Source organism: Haliotis asinina, chromosome 7, assembly GCF_037392515.1.
Source record: "Haliotis asinina isolate JCU_RB_2024 chromosome 7, JCU_Hal_asi_v2, whole genome shotgun sequence".
NCBI classification, from domain to species: domain Eukaryota; kingdom Metazoa; phylum Mollusca; class Gastropoda; order Lepetellida; family Haliotidae; genus Haliotis; species Haliotis asinina.
This window is the reverse complement of record NC_090286.1, coordinates 8,485,441-8,503,416: the sequence shown is the minus strand read 5'-3', so window position 1 is coordinate 8,503,416 and position 17,976 is coordinate 8,485,441. Positions and strand designations below refer to the sequence as shown.

At 39.4% G+C, this 17,976-nt stretch overlaps 1 protein-coding gene across 2 annotated transcripts in view; it reads right to left on the bottom strand.

Moving 5' to 3' along the window:
* The window catches only part of LOC137290643 (E3 ubiquitin-protein ligase MIB1-like), a 93,837-nt gene extending 75,906 nt beyond the window's left edge, over window positions 1-17,931 (bottom strand). The window contains exons 1-13 of one of the 2 annotated variants that reach the window (XM_067821718.1): window positions 17,575-17,931; window positions 15,255-15,426; window positions 13,881-14,025; window positions 10,580-10,669; window positions 10,154-10,220; window positions 9,437-9,570; window positions 8,394-8,470; window positions 6,985-7,168; window positions 4,573-4,720; window positions 3,803-3,957; window positions 3,059-3,166; window positions 1,373-1,570; window positions 838-989 (exon numbers count right to left, since the gene is read on the bottom strand). In XM_067821718.1, the coding sequence (XP_067677819.1) occupies window positions 838-989; window positions 1,373-1,570; window positions 3,059-3,166; window positions 3,803-3,957; window positions 4,573-4,720; window positions 6,985-7,168; window positions 8,394-8,470; window positions 9,437-9,570; window positions 10,154-10,220; window positions 10,580-10,669; window positions 13,881-14,025; window positions 15,255-15,426; window positions 17,575-17,818 (1,874 nt within the window). In that variant the 5' untranslated portion in view covers window positions 17,819-17,931. Of the gene's footprint in view, window positions 1-837; window positions 990-1,372; window positions 1,571-3,058; window positions 3,167-3,802; window positions 3,958-4,566; window positions 4,721-6,984; window positions 7,169-8,393; window positions 8,471-9,436; window positions 9,571-10,153; window positions 10,221-10,579; window positions 10,670-13,880; window positions 14,026-15,254; window positions 15,427-17,574 lie in introns of both variants that reach the window. The other variant, XM_067821717.1, reaches the window with a different exon arrangement.
* Window positions 17,932-17,976: the final 45 nt, after the last annotated feature.

Below are 17,976 nucleotides of genomic sequence, written 5' to 3'. Positions count from 1 at the left end.
CCAAGTCTTGTTAAGGGTGGTTCTGGATTAACCTGTGCAGGTATGTTTATCTGGTGCACCAATTCCCGAAGTTTTGAAGCTCAAATTTATTTTGGTCAATTTTCACTTGAAAAGATGAAAAACCAATAAAATATGTAATGTTAAGCTCCTAAGCAAACATGGTCACACATTAAATGTGAAAATCCCAGATTAATTCTGTTGTTCAATTGTGTACGTTCATGTGACCAAACATCTCCAAAATTGGATGCCAAGACAAGAATTATGGCAGGTGCCCAGGTTGGGTGATTGGGACCATCACAGGTCTGTCTGGACATCATAAACATAACAAGCAAGTCATACAACGAACATGTCACACTCAATTGTGTACGCTCATATGACTAAACATCTTCAAAGTTGTATGCCAAGACAAGAATTATGGTAGGTGCCCAGGTTGGGTGATTGGGACCATCACAGGTTTGTCTGAACATGTCATCATAAACATAACAAGCAAGTCATACAAGGAACACGTCACACTCAGGTGTCTGAAATCAGTACTTTAGTCTGCAAAACAAAGTTACCCGCAACTGCTAAATTTGGACCAAAATTCCACGGGCCAAAAAATATCAAGCAGTAATGATTTTAGAACACATTTGTTCTGCATGTCTTAGAACAAATAGCCCAGGATTACACTTTATGGAATTCCTCTTTCAAAATGCTGCACATTTTTCCGTGTTATCAATACTCAAAGTTTAGCAAAAGTTTAAAATGATACCACAACATGGTAATAACAGTGTAGCTCGGCACTTGAGTCATGTCGTGTTCCCCAACGAGGGAGCTCAAGCAAGAAGTGTGACGTACCTGGGGTTTCCTCGCAGTGCAGCATGATGGAGAGCGTTGAAGCCGTTGTTGTTGGCGATGGTGATGTCTGCAGCATGCTCCAGCAACAGGGAGATCATGTCGTCTCTCTTCTTGCTTATGGCATCATGTAATGCTGTATCCCCTTCAGAATCCTGAACAATGCCAGTGAGTGCATTATAAGCTATTATGCTCCTTTCATCAACATTCTATTATTATAAGCCCCAATCAACATTGACTGCAAACAGTATTAACTTGTAAATAATGTAAAACACATCAAAGATCAAATATATTTTACAGTGAATAGTTGTTCTCAAGCTACTCAGTTCCATGGACAAAGTGATTTTATTGACAATGTGACTTTCATACAGATGGGAAAAAACCCTCAATCATATGAAGCCATACAGTTACAGACTAATTCAATCAAATATCAACTAGTCTTGAAGTAGAATCTGTCTCAAAGCAAAGAAAGGTATTTTCAAGTGTGCATTATAGTAAAAACTGAACTGACATCTCCAGGTCAAGGGGAGATAATCACCTGCAGACTCGGATGGCATCCAAGGTCGAGGAGTGCCCGCACAACCCCGATGTGACCCTTGTTGACCCCAATATGCAGCGGTGTTTGTCGCCGTTTGTTTCTTGCGTTCAGATCTGCCCCTCCTCTGTGCAGCATTTCTATGACAGCCGGCTCGTCACCGAAGGCAGCATGATGAACAGCTCGATCACCATCTTTGTCCTGCAAAAATAGTAACATTAAGTTTCTTTGACACCAAATTCAGGGTACAATATAGACACTAGTGATGTATAAGACGAAAATGAAACTTTGTAAGAACTCACAAGTTTCTTCAAAAGAGTAAAACAAAGTTTACAACCAAAAGGGGAGACAACTCTTTGGAGTCCAGAGTTTCAACTTTTTACATAGATCTCTTTTCAGATCTGGAGGACCATTATTCAGGATAATTTTGTGACACATTCAGATGTGTCCCAGACATGGCTCAAAAGATTTTCATGATGCAGTCATGTGATTTAATTGAAAATGTCCAGAAGCCTGGTATACATCACAGAAGGGGATCTAAATGTTTGACTGGAGAAAATCCTTCAATATTTACACTGTATATCTGGACAGATGAACAGGAATAACAGTAACAGGTAGCATGCAATCTACAATTATGGTTTGCACAAACCACAGCTTCAAGAGACAAGGGAGATAACTATGAAATTCCAGTTTCTATCCCTGCTGAAATAGTCTGGAATATCAGAGTCAAAGTTTGGATGGAGTAATGAGTTAGTCGAAAAATCTGTCAAAATCCAACAACATAACTGAGCAACATAATAACATCCAATTCGTAAACTGAACTACAGATTTTGGAAGACTGCACGATTTCCATAATCTATCTAACAAGTCATACAGATATCATCTTGACTAAGTGCAGCTATCTTGTTTGGAGCAAATGGAAGTATTAATACATGGAATCTGATTGGCCAACAGAAGAGACAAAGACGGAATAATTGCAATCGCCACTTGTGGCACTATGATCAAGCCATAAGTTCAGCAATGTTGAAAAACTGGACTTTCATCTCAGACGATACATCCCCCCAGGAACTTACAACATACATCACCTGCACCCCATCCTCGATATCTCCAGGGTATATGTTCCGATAAGTCTCCACTACACCCTGGACGCATCTACGGCTCTGCCCGATAAATTTATTACCTCCCTTGACTGTCTTTTGATCCAGTCAGGTGTCTACGCTGGGAAGTTGAGCGAACCAATCACAACTCACTTTCGTTTTTTTAATTATTTAACCGATTATACTTGGCCACAGAAACCATGCAGAGGTTTTCTGGAAGAGGTAGAAGGCGTTCTTGCATATGTTGTTTTAAAGTTTCGGACCTGTCAATTTGTATGATTTCTCTAAAATGTGGGACGCACTGCGAGCAAACCTTCGCAGTTGCGACCGCTGCCTTCGTTGACACTAGCAAGCTCGGTTATAACGGCGGCCTAGCCGATTGGCTACTGTGAGAAGGCGGAGCCAGCAAAGGGACGTATACCCTGGAGATATCGAGGATGCCTGCACCCAGTCTCTGTTTGTAAGCACAATTAGCATATTGACCAAAATATCTTGCACTTTTGAAAAACCTTGGCCGGACAGATGTAGGTAGTTCGCATCAGGGAATATTTTTGTACAGGAGATGACACAAATGAAATGAACACAGACTGACCTCAACTTCCATGTCAACAGTGTGTTTGATGAGCACTTTAATGACCTCGATGTGGCCGTTCTGTGACGCTGCCTGCAGTGCCGTGTGTCCTGCAAACACACCATTCACCTGCAACACAAGGACAGGACCATGAGACACACTTCAAGAATGACAAATCTATAACATGTTTGTGAGTAGGTAATGTTTCAATGCAGCTTTGAGAAATATACCATTGTTTATTACAGCCACAAATGAACTAATGGAAACTTCAATTATCTTCAACAACCACCACTGACCTGCAAAAGCAAGTGTATCATTATCTGCAGTGGTAATGGTTATTGTCACTAAAATAGGTGTGGCTTTATGAAGTTGATTTGTATTTCTCTTCTAACAGGATCAATGAAGAAAATGTAAAGTTGAAATACCTCTGGACTTTAGAAAACCTACCACCAAAATCCAAATTTTAGAAAAGTAATGCATATTTTCAAGTTTGCCTGCAAGGGCATATAATATCAATTCCAGTAGAATGGCCAAATATCGGACCAACAATCTTGACCTTTCATTGTTGGCTATTATTCATGGCATTATCACTGTACTTTTGTCATAAATGAGTGTGGAATAGAGAGAGAGACTGATGAATGTTCTTAAATCCCTGTAAAATGGTATTTCAACTGCATTAGACTACTGAAAAAGGCAGACATGATCTCCAAATACTAGAAAAAAAGAGATTGCAGAATGACCTTGAGTCTAGAGTGACTGACTGACCTTCTGACCATTCAGGCTGACCTCCCCATCAGGTCGTTGTAATATCTCATCAACCTTTGACCCATCGCCATTGGCAGCAGCCTTCACCAACTCCTCATTGACATCGCCAGAGACATGAGTCTCAAACAGCTTCTTCAGCAGGGCACTCAGACGCTCTGCAAACATACATGGATGTTGACATATTTGCCAGCTTCTATTTCCTCAATCCGAGTCCTGCTTCACAAAAGGGCAAGAAAAATAATGTGAAATACTGTCCGGTTAATATTGTGCACTTCTGAAAAGAGCATTCCCAACAGGGTTATCAGTCTAATATAGATTCATCCACACAGATTTGGGGGATGCATCAATATTTAAAACCGACAGGTCAAGATATCATAATATTTTAAGCAAGTTCTGGAACAAAAACATTCAATAGAAATTTGACTTCATTTTGTGGCATTATTTACAGGGCTGTTTATTAGTAAAACCATGTGGAATTCAACCTGTCCCATATGGTGACATAAAATATACACTTGTAAATGAGGAAAATACTAAACATCCATCACCAGTTATTCAGCAGGACTTGCACAATATTTCAAGAGAATGCATTAAAAGGAGGACGTTTTCCACCAGAAACAAAAGCAACAGACAGTACCAGTGTCTAAGCACTGAAACTAAAGTGACTGAGCACTCCTGTATATAAATCCCTAAAATTAATTTAAGTTTGGTAGCCCCTGCAATTGCACTACACTAAATATGTTTCTTCAATATTTGAATGTGCACACCGTTACCTCCAGACGAGCAGCCAATGGCAGCCCCATCAGCGGATGCCACCTTCGTGACAGCTGAGGGGTTGTACGTCCATGACGTCCCACACACTTCCACCTTCAGATCATTATCATGGTAGATCTGCTGGACCCGCCCAATCTTCCCTAACGTCTGAAACAAACACAGAGAAACAACATAATGACTTGAGTTGTTAACGGAGACACTCAGCTACACAACCAGTGGTTGACATCATGAGCACACTGTTGCTGTACAGCATGACGTCCCACACACTTCCACCTTCAGATCATTATCATGGTAGATCTGCTGGACCCGCCCAATCTTCCCTAACGTCTGAAACAAACACACAGTAACAACATAATGACTTGAGTTGTTAACGGAGACACTCAGCTACACAACCAGTGGTTGACATCATGAGCACACTGTTGCTGTACAGCATGACGTCCCACACACTTCCACCTTCAGATCATTATCATGGTAGATCTGCTGGACCCGCCCAATCTTCCCTAACGTCTGAAACAAACACAGAGAAACAACATAATGACTTGAGTTGTTAACGGAGACACTCAGCTACACAACCAGTGGTTGACATCATGAGCACACTGTTGCTGTACAGCATGACGTCCCACACACTTCCACCTTCAGATCATTATCATGGTAGATCTGCTGGACCCGCCCAATCTTCCCTAACGTCTGAAACAAACACACACTAACAACATAATGACTTGAGTTGTTAACGGAGACACTCAGCTACACAACCAGTGGTTGACATCATGAGCACACTGTTGCTGTACAGCATGACGTCCCACACACTTCCACCTTCAGATCATTATCATGGTAGATCTGCTGGACCCGCCCAATCTTCCCTAACGTCTGAAACAAACACACAGTAACAACATAATGACTTGAGTTGTTAACGGAGACACTCAGCTACACAACCAGTGGTTGACATCATGAGCACACTGTTGCTGTACAGCATGACGTCCCACACACTTCCACCTTCAGATCATTATCATGGTAGATCTGCTGGACCCGCCCAATCTTCCCTAACGTCTGAAACAAACACACAGTAACAACATAATGACTTGAGTTGTTAACGGAGACACTCAGCTACACAACCAGTGGTTGACATCATGAGCACACTGTTGCTGTACAGCATGACGTCCCACACACTTCCACCTTCAGATCATTATCATGGTAGATCTGCTGGACCCGCCCAATCTTCCCTAACGTCTGAAACAAACACACAGTAACAACATAATGACTTGAGTTGTTAACGGAGACACTCAGCTACACAACCAGTGGTTGACATCATAAGCACACTGTTGCTGTACGTCCATGATGTCCCACACACTTCCACCTTCAGATCATTATCATGGTAGATCTGCTGGACCCGCCCAATCTTCCCTAACGTCTGAAACAAACACAGAGTAACAACATAATGACTTGAGTTGTTAACGGAGACACTCAGCTACACAACCAGTGGTTGACATCATGAGCACACTGTTGCTGTACAGCATGACGTCCCACACACTTCCACCTTCAGATCATTATCATGGTAGATCTGCTGGACCCGCCCAATCTTCCCTAACGTCTGAAACAAACACACAGTAACAACATAATGACTTGAGTTGTTAACGAAGACACTCAGCTACACAACCAGTGGTTGACATCATGAGCACACTGTTGCTGTACAGCATGACGTCCCACACACTTCCACCTTCAGATCATTATCATGGTAGATCTGCTGGACCCGCCCAATCTTCCCTAACGTCTGAAACAAACACACAGTAACAACATAATGACTTGAGTTGTTAACGGAGACACTCAGCTACACAACCAGTGGTTGACATCATGAGCACACTGTTGCTGTACAGCATGACGTCCCACACACTTCCACCTTCAGATCATTATCATGGTAGATCTGCTGGACCCGCCCAATCTTCCCTAACGTCTGAAACAAACACACAGTAACAACATAATGACTTGAGTTGTTAACGGAGACACTCAGCTACACAACCAGTGGTTGACATCATGAGCACACTGTTGCTGTACAGCATGACATAGTCACCTATGTCACAGACCTCCCATTTCAAACAAATAACCTATTTAGTCTTACAACAAAGAATATATCTTTATTTAAGGCAAACTGTTTGATTTAGAGGGCAGTGGTGTAGACTAGTGGTTAAACTGTTCGCTTGTCATCTTGAAACCGTAGGTTTGATTTCCCACTTGGGTACAATGTGTGAAGCCCTTGCTGCTGTGATATCTGTGATATCAGTAGAATATTGATAAAAGCAGCTTAAAACCTAACTCATTCACCCACTATTTGATTTCACTTTGACCTGCAGCATCAGAAACAAAACATGAAATAGTTCTTGGCCCCCAAATATCAAAGATGATGAAAAACTTAATACCGGCAGCATGGCTTCAGCCCACTCTCCATGGCCTCGCTGGAGCACCTTGATTCTCTCAACATCGTTACAGATCTGAACCAGGTCCCCCACAGCAAACTGTGTCGCTGTGCTGGTGTCACTAGCAAGAGAGGCAGAGCTGCTAGCTGTGTTCACCTTCGTCAACACCGCTGGGTTGAACGTCCATCTACACAATGAAGCACACCAATGATTTAATTTGATCGCCAGTAGCTTGTTAAGCTCATTTGTTTAAATGTGGGCAAAATGTGCATACCTTTCGTATCGCTATTATGAGTCTACTGCCTAATTCAGAAATAAGTGAAGCCCATTTCTGGTGTCCGCTGCTGTGATATTGCACGAATGTTGCTAAAAGCAGCTTAAAGCCATACACACTCAGAAATAAGTCCAATTTAATTTTCAACTATTGATAACAACCTCAGTGTTCGATTATAAGATGTGTTGGGTACATAAAGCTCCGTAAGTACTGCAAAATAGGGACTCTCTGAATCATGAACTTTTAGCCTACAGTGATGCAAAGTTCCTTAGACTTTCATGCTTACTTTTGAACACTAACTTGAAACAACATACACAAGTCTTCTACATTGAATGCAATTTTGGGAATTGTCATTTTATAGTTTAACACTTTACACTTACTCAGCAATATCAGCTGTAAGTCTATAAAAATATCATTAATTCTATAAAAATATCATTAAGTCTATAATTATATCACGTCATTAAGAGGGAGTTGGGGTGAGGTTCCACTACACTATATAATAGTATATTAGAATCACAGGCTTCCTGAGCAGGCACTGTATGGAAACAATTGAAGAGGCAGAGACTTGTGACACCTGTGATTGGATGAAATAGTGTAAGATGTTTATATTTTTGAAGAGCACTTGAATCCAGTAATTAAAACTGACCACAATTTGAAGTATTTAGTGGTGTCATTTTTATCACCGTGACTTATACTTACATTTGTAAGGACATTTTCAAGTAGGTGACATTTGGTGCAAAACTGGGGGTGATGTGTCCTTAGAAAATATGCCAGAAGAATTGGTTAAAAACTATGTTTTATCGTAGGCTAAAGGCCCAACGGTACCCATATGTACATGGAATGGCTGTTCCGACTCTGGATGATTTTAAAAAATATGTAAGGTTACTATAGAAGTATTTGGGAAACCATTTGGTGTTGTGTAACGTTGACAGCAGTCAGACATTGTGCTGAAGCAAATCAGACAACAAATGCATTTGTCATGAAAGCTGCAGTGTGGAATTATTACAATATGGATTTTAAATGTTTTTATTGATTTGCTGCTACTGTTAATGATAATATCGACTGATAACAGGAATAACAGATTTGTCTGTGTCACTGTATGTTACTGGATGTAATGAATAGTTTCACAGAGACTTACCTGTTTCCACTAGGGTAGGAGACAACAATATCATGATCTTCGTCAATGCCAACCACAGTACCCGTTGTACCCAAACACTGAAACATGGGGTCAGATCTCTTTACTATAGCTAGCAGACATTGCCGGAAAAGGTTCACTGTATCATGTCTGTAGAATGTGTACACAAATACTAGTGAGCCATTTTTCTCTCTGTTGCAATAGAAACAGAGAGAAGGGAAGTAACTCTGATCTGAAGTGAATGTAAAACCAACCAAACCAACGCAGGCAGGTTTGAATTTCTCAAGCTTAAAGTCTACTCAGACATTTTACTGACACAAAATTTATCTCTTACTTCAAACTAAAGGTACTGATTAAAGCTATCTATAGTAGCATAACATCAACATTGGCTGCTAATTAATTTCTATCAACATGGCATCATTGTAAAAATACTTAATATTATCTGGAAACAATTGCTGCATTGTTTTACATATATATATATATTTAAAAAGACAGTAACTCTGCATCTCTTTTTCATTTTTAACATTTTCTGCATCTCTACTTTTCCATTCCTTTCATAATGTTCCCAAAGCAATCACACAACAAAGCTTTGAATTTAGGTGCATATGCACTGATGGAAAACTAAAGCAAAAACAAAGCCATCAGTTGTATGCACAAATTGAGGTATTTTATGTCACATATTGAATTGAATTTTCCAAATCAGTCACTTGAAATCTATCAGGAGGTAAAACACAACGTACATGCATTGTATTAAGATGGTGTGCCATATCCACCTGTAAGAGGGTGATGTTAGGTGTTTCAATTGCTTCAACATCACCAGCTGGCTATCAATATTGGATGATGAATGGTTTTCTAGAGCTGCAATTCTCTTTTAATCCCATACAACTTTTCATCATACTGCACTTTAATAACCATTGCAAATTGTACAAGAATAATACCTTTTTGTACAAATAGTCAAATGTCCCTTTTACAAGAGATACCTGCCCTGAAGCCCAGACACTGGTGCTAAACAGAAGCTAAAGACACTATATTGGTACTGGTCGTACCTCAAACATGCCGTCAGTCCAACCTCCATGTCCGTGTTGTAATGATTGCACAATCTCAAGGTCAAGGTCAACATTGACCTGGTCACCGATTGCAAGCCCACAAGGACCTGACCTTGACCCTGGACCTTGCTCACCTGCAAAATAGAAAAGAACAACTGTACGTACTTTTACGTTTTACATTAGACGTCCTAGATGCTCTCAAGAGTCAAGCTGCCAAACATGTTCATCCATCCAAAAAGTCTCCATGCTGAACAGTGTTTAACTTAGTTGATTTATGACTTGAGCCCTATGCACAGGACCACACACCACCACTCTCAGGTAGCCTGACGGATAAAGAATTTGCTTTTCTTGCTGAAGACCCGGGTTATATTATACATATGGTTTCACTGTGTAAAGCCCTGAAATATTGCTCAAAGTATCGTAAAGTCATACTCACTCACTTACTCATTCATCCACTGATGTCACTTTCTATTCATACACTTTGCACTTTCATACAGAGTATAAAAAACTCAGTTGTCAAAGACACTGGAATCGAAGTGGAGAGTTGGGCTTGCCAGAACTCTATGATCACTGGTTCGATTTCAGCATCTACCCACAACCATTCCAGTACATGTCATGTACATATCTCTATCCTTGCATTGAGATATCAATGAGGCATTAAGCATATGGACCCTGGTCGGAGTTGCTAAACCATGGACACTACACAGGCTGACTTACCCAGTAGAGGTAGGTGGTCACGGTAGAAGGACCCGCCCTTGGCATCATTCATGACTTTCAGGTCCGCCTAAACACAAAGTAGAAAACTGAAGCAATACCTAGAGAAACTGGTTTACAGTTTCTGACTTCATCACTCAAAGGAGATAATTCAGATAAGACCTTTAATAACTTGGTTTACAGACTGTCACAACTTTGATAACACAATTTCCATACCATTATCAAAACAAAAAAGGACAAAATAAGTCAAATTTCATCTGAATTTCTTGAATATAATTTTATTTGAACAGACATAGTTTCTCCAGAACCAACAATAGCAATTTCTGCACTGTCCCTTTCCTTCATACACTAAATAATTTCAAAATCAAACATGGCCTAGGGGAGACAACTCTACATAAACCTGTTCTGTTGATGTCACCTTGTACTTACCATGCCCTCAAATCCAACCCTGTACAGGTTCTTGGCACCATTATCCCACAGAACATAGGCAGCACTGCGGGGACTAGCTGCACTCCAATCCTGTGTAACAAACATATAGTTTATACCACAGCCAAAATCTCTAACAGCATAACCAATGAAATAAGTCTCCATAACCTGAATCTCTAATGATCTTCATAATTACTATATACATGAACACAGGCACAGTCAGAAGAAGTAAATCAAGTTCAGTGATTTATATTGTGAGCAATAATCCACAATGCTAGAGAAACACAAGTAGTTGACAAAATCAATGAGCCTCTTGGTTTCTGAGGCACTATTCTTACCCTAGACAGGGGGATACGATATTCTCACCCAAAGGGCATGAGATATTCTCACCAAATGGGGACATAATATTCTCACCAAGACAGTACCCGATATTCTTACCCCAGGGGAACACAATATTCTCACACATGGGGGATACAACATTCTCACACAAGGGAGATACAATATTCTAAAGGAGGGTATGCAATATTCTGACATAAGGGAGATACAATATTCTCACTTAAGCGGATACACTGTTCTCACCCAAGGGGGATACAATATTCTCCCAGAAAGGGGATGCAATATTCTGACATAAGGGGGATACACAGTGTCTATTCTAGGACCTGCGATTGCTCGATTCGCGCTAATAATGATAAAATCGCCCCTCATAAAAACAACAGAGCACGAACAGTTGCGCATAGTAATTTGCTCAATACCTAACTTTCAAAGACATACGAAAAAAGCTTTGTATTGACAAGGAATGACTTTTTAAATCAGAGTCGGCCACAGAGTCAAGTTCGAGTGACAAAATATAGACATAACAGAGTAGCCTCCCTTGGTTAAAACCAGTATCGACACTGGGGAAACGAAATTCCATTCATATCAGTATGAAAATAAATCGATGAAGTTATGATTTGATTGATTAATTAATTGATGTTATACTATGAACACTAAACATAGTGCATGTGTACAGCCGTTACAAAACACAGTTTCGTCGATCTTTTTCAGAACATCAGTTCGTTTTAGCTTCGTTTTCGAAATCAGGCAATATCATAACTTGTTGCAGTTGCAGACGACAAATGAATATGAAATTCTTATTTACAATGGTTTGTGGTAATTTGGCATGAATGATGTCACACAAAAGAATGAAAGTAACTGACTTTTTTTGCGCAAAATACCACTGAGAAAGCAACAGTGTCTTATGTCTGCTAAGGAGACGTGTGAATCGAAAGGCGAGTAAATCCCCGAGAATGACCCTGGTCCCTTCGACTCTTAAAAAACCCCAAACAAACCAAGTGTTTTTCAGAAAAAAATGGTTGTAAGAATGGTCATGGCTCTCTCAAAATGAGCTTGGTGCTATGATATGTGACTATTGTGGCCAAAATATAAAGAGCAATAGTTTCACTGGTGTTGGTTGAAATAACTTTCGTATATCCACACTATTTTGAAAGACAGTAATACAGGTATTCCCCCCTACATTTTCCAGACCCCCCTCCTTTTTTTGTGAGGGGGCGACAAATACCCCATAGATTTTCAGTTCTAGAATAGACACTGGATACAATATTTTTACTCAAGCGGATACTTTATTCTCACACAAGGTGGATACAATATTTTCACTCAAGGGGGAAACATTATTCTCACACAAGGGGATACAATATTCTCACTCATGGGGAATACAATATTCTCACTCATGGGGGATACAATATTCTCACACAAGAGGGACACCCTATTCTTATACAACAGGGACACAATTTTCTCACCGAGGAGCACACAATATTTTCACTTAATGGGTACATGATATTTAAGGTATTGCGACATCAGTGTGTTTGTGCCACTGCCTGTAATTAGACTATGACGTTAAATATGCCTTCCCTTGGGTCATTGCCATCTTTTATGCCGCCTTCTTTCATGCCGCCTTTTACTCAGTCAATGGCGAATTCCATTGGGCCATCACGGATGAATGAAATCATAGTAACGTGCATGAATTTAAGTTACACTACCATGGGTTGCTGTTCAATATAATCTCATTACCCTCTTGTATCTCAGTTCTGTTTGTTTGTTGTTTAAAACTGCACTCAGCAATAATCCAGCTATATCCTGACGTAATGGGTTTTCGATCAGATAACGATAAAATATTTTGTGAACGAAAAATAAATACAATCTTTTAATATCGTTCAGCCTACCTTCAGATAAGACACAGTTTATTACATAAACTGTTATATTCCCATGCATATCACGCATTTCCTATCGTTAATCCGCCACTGTTATTAAAGCAGTCTCAAAGTTTCGTCGGACGAGACGTCATATGTTTTCAATCTTTTCGTTAGCTGAATATTTTTAGCAATGGTGTGTTAGTACAGCTTGCCCACTGTATCAAAAACTTGCACTATACAGTCAAACCTTTCAAATTACAGAGATAATAAGAATTTCCCTATCTAATTTGCTCTGAAACAGTTTAAACTGTAGCCGGAAACAAAACACCTGCAGAAGTGGATTTCCCATGTCATTTAATGATTTATCGAGTCCCATATGAGATGGAACATTCTACAGTAGCATTCCCGTCCCACTACAGCCTTATCATCATTATCTAGAGCCTCATAATTACACTGCCAGTAACTAGTCTTTTTAGCGTTGATAGCTTTCTATAGACAAAATAATCTAAATGGCACTAGTATCTGTTTGGAAATGAATCTTGCAATTCATTGCCAAATTTACGTAACCAATTTTGCGATTTTGGCGTGCCACAAAAATATATCTATCAGCTTGATCACGTGCCTAGTAACGTGATCTTGTACGGTAGTATATAAACTCAGCAGGCGAAACATTAATGGCATCTTTGGAGTAAAGATTTAGGATTTTCATGCATTTGATTATGAGATAGATATTGCATTAATGATTCCCGAGATAAATTAAGCTTTTGTAATGGCCGATCGAAAACATATGACAATCAGAAACGCAAGACGTTGGCATACAACAGCAGTCTAAATAACCCAGTCTCTACCTAACAATGCAGTGATCATCAGCATAAGTATTAATCTACACATCTGGAATAAAATGACATGTGAACCAAGTCAACAAGCCAGACCACCCCAGTGAGTGAATGAGTGAGTGGCTAGTTTCACACCGATTTTAGCAATATTCCAGCAATATCATGGCAGTGAACACTACAAATGAGATTTACACATTTTACCCAAGTGGGGAATTGAACCCAGGTCTTTGGCGTGATGAGTGAACGCTTTAACCCCACCACCCCAACATCATTACCTACCTGTATCTCAGTGACCTTCCCCCTGCGGCCGTTGCCCCCATCCTGGTCTTCCCACTGCCAGTCAACACCTCGCACAACCCTGGCTCCAGGGTAAATTCCCCTGGCAGTGATCTTCTTGCTCTTCCTCCGTGGTTCCAATAGCACCCTGCATCAGAGAGGATGTCACATGTTGCCACATACACTGACTCCATTGCAACATATAACAACACAAACTGCAGAGATGCCGTCACATGTTGCCACATACACTGACTCCATTGCAACATATAACAACACAAACTGCAGAGATGCCAACCCCAAATTCGTGCAATTGGGAATCTGAGCTCCATATCATAGAAAACAACAGGAATTTTCCCAACAAATTAAGGACCTCCATAAATTTTAGCACTCAATGAACAACACTTTTCAATGCCATTATACGTAGTGATCCTTATACAACTGAAACCAGTTTCCTGTACTCAGGAGCAGGGTTTGTGAATGTTAAGTGAAGAAAATAAACAGTGTGTGGAAATTATCAGACAGCCTATTACTGTCTTGTATAAACAATTTGTGAACTTCTGTAAATATAGTGTTGTATTCATATAATTATCATTATCTATAGTCAAAGTTGATCCTAGCCTATTATCTATATCTTTGTTATATTTTGCTTAGTCAGAATGGCAGAATCAGCATGCATTTTTCAAGATGATTCCAATAAATTCAGGAAGGTTGGCATCTCTAAAACTGGTTCAGTCATAACTGACCCAAATTTGATCCCTCAACACAGATTTTTTAAATATATCATATCCACATTGAAAATAATGAAATGGTTTAGCGCCATCAATTTCATGTTTATCAAGAGCAAACATCTATCAAAATTTTCGCAACCTTCACAGTACAGCAGTTCTTACACTATATAGAGTGTATGAAAGATGGACAAACCTGGACAATGACTATTGACTGTTTTTGCAATGTTTTTTAAATGAAGCATGAAATTCAAAAAGGCTGTTAACATACTGCTGAGAGCTCACGTATCTATTCTTACACTAGATGGGTGTAAGGATGATTCAGTGATGCCATACAATTGCATTGCACAGATTGGCTACCTAGCAATGCATTCTTAAACAGTACAGCGTGGTTGGTTAGCCCCCCATTCTGTCACTGATCAGAGTGGTTGGTTAGCACCTCATTCTACCACTGAGCATGGCAGCTGGTAAGCACCTCACCTTGATTTACTAAAAAACTGAAAACCTTTCCAAACTTTCTTAGATGTCATTAACCATGTAAAAAGATGAAATACTGTACCACCTAAATACATCAACAATGCAGTTTTGTCAACATCTACAATGGACAACATCATCTTAAAGGTCGATTACATTTTTTAATCTGTCTACATACCTCTCATTTCCAGGAGTGCCAATTCTGTAAAATCTGTGTCTGAGATTGTGCTTGTCACCATGGTAACACACGGAGCACAAGTCATAGTTTGGACACTCCGCACACTTCCATCGAATACCAAATATGGGCTGCTGTCTGCACATATCACACATAGTGCCATCATGCTTGATTCCTGAAATAATCACAAGGTTCAGTTTGAAAGAGATACTGCTAGAATGTTGCCAAAACTGGCTTAAAACTCACTCACTCATCCATGATGTTGGGTATGGTACTGACAAATAAAGAAACATGATATTGGTGTATCAGGATATGGAAAATCGAACCCGGACCTTTGGCATGACAGTAGAAAGCTTTAACCACAAGGCTAACCCATCAGGATTCGAACATACAATCATAGATTTTGTGCAAGCTCATAACTGTATTTCTATTATTATACACAAAACTTCTCGAGAAAGTATATATAAATACATATGTGACCTTTATATGTTTATCAGAAAAACATCACTTAGATTTTCATTGATAGCCAGAAAACGAACAAAACCTGACGTCAGTGTGAATCAATTACCTACTAATAACTTTTCTCGGTTCAGCTGAGCTATAGATGTTATATTTCACACTTAGAGCAATCATCGCCAGCATGGCAAGTAGAGCATGGAAGGGCACATAATATCTTCAGATTAATCTGGTAATCAGTCCAACACTAACAAGCGTGTCATCTCTGAAGGGCATTGCCTTAACCTACATATCTCAGGATACAATATTTAACTTCAGCATTCCTCAAGGAAACATGAGGATTTTTCAACAGAGTCATGCTCTGCTAGATTTAATAATTGTTTTATTTGTAGGCCTTTCAATAAATCCCACTGTATTATTCCATAGATTGGCAGTTAAATAATAAATAATTAATTTCAGGTGTGTTTATTAAAATAATAGTATTCTGATTGTTACACACCATTTACAAAATTACAAACATGAAACTGTGAATGGAACCTATATTTACAAGGGGAATTCAAAGATAGGAAGCAAACTGAGTTGAGATGATAATTGTAGGCCTTTGTATCTCATCAACAATTTAGTACAATGAATATCATTGTGCTTCTCAAGGGATGCAACAGAAGGTTTTCAGCATTTATCGATTACATTTAAACATACAAGACACATTATTTCTGCACAGCATACATCCTTGTCCGTGTATCAGGAAAATTTATAGCAGAAATATTCTGCTGATGCTAATTTAGAAAAGGATATTCAAATTTCATATCTTCTATTCATTACTTCTCTTACATCCATTGTGATAAAATATTTGATGCATTTTTGTTTTTTAATGCTTATTTAAGTATATTATGATACAATCCTATAAATTGTGTTCCTGAAGAATAGAAGAGTCCAGCTAGTAAGTTTGGTTGAATACTGTTCAGAACAGTATTTCAGTGAGTGAGTGAGTGAGTGAGTGAGTGAGTGAGTGAGTGAGTGAGTGAGTGAGTGAGTGAGTGAGTGAGTGAGTGAGTGAGTGAGCGAGCGAGCGACCAAGTTAAAGAGAGTGACTTTGGTTTGTTGGAACAGTACCCATGTTGAAATGGTCTTAAAGGGTCATTTGGCTAATCGAGATTTAACTAATTGACTCTCATTTGCCAAAGGTCAATAAAACTCACTGTATTATTCCATAGACTGACAGTTAATTGATAACTGATTAATTTTAGGTCTGCTTATTAAAGTAATAGCATTACACATCATTTACAAAATTATGAACATGAAACTGAATGGAACCTATCTTTACAAAGGGAATTCACTGAGCTGAGATGACAACAGCATTTATTTGTGATATCATAAGTGCTTCCTCTATATCACATGAATAACAAAAGTTCTCCACTCATGCCAAAAGCAGGACTCAACTACATCAGGCACCATCCTTATTACTAATAAATCATGGTAATATACAGCACAATACCTAGCATTAGATTTAATAAATTATTAAAGTGATCTACCATCTGCCAATACCATTATTTGATTATTTCTAATGTAATGATACTATACATATATTGCATTAATTTAAAACATATTGACTACTGGAAACACCTCTCTTCTGTGACATATCATTGAATGAGAAAATTTGAGGAGTGTCTTCGTTGTTCCAATCAGTTTTATTTTCGAATAAAATATGTTTAAGACAAAAAAGAAAATTAGAGTATTATAAATATACACCACTGAACAGATGTCGAACTAGACCACTGTAATCATTAAGAAATCGCCTGTAATAATACAGTCTAGACGAACGATCTTTCGGTGTGTTAAGGGCTTTCATGAATCTTATGTCACTAACCGGTCGGTGCACTGTCTAAGATTCTGAGGTCGTAAGCTCCAGCACATCTGTAATTAGCTGCTGTCCCGTTATCCCACACGACTACAACTTCCTCCGGTGATTCGAAGTTTCTGACAGTGCCAACGTGACCTTCCCCTCCGTCTTGTTTACCCCATTTCCAGTCAGGACCACGGGCTACTCGCGCCCCTACACCCTCCATCACGTTCATACGGAGCCCCCTACTGCTACTCGCACCCGAGTCCATCCTGAAGAGGCTGTGTTACGTCCTCATACACAAACAACAGTTATGATCACAGCACTGATGTGAGTGAATATCTGTCAAACCGAGTTCTGAAAATGGCCACAGTTCCTGGTCTCAGGTTTTCTCGTTGTCTGTCAACTTCCGCGAGACTTGACAAAATA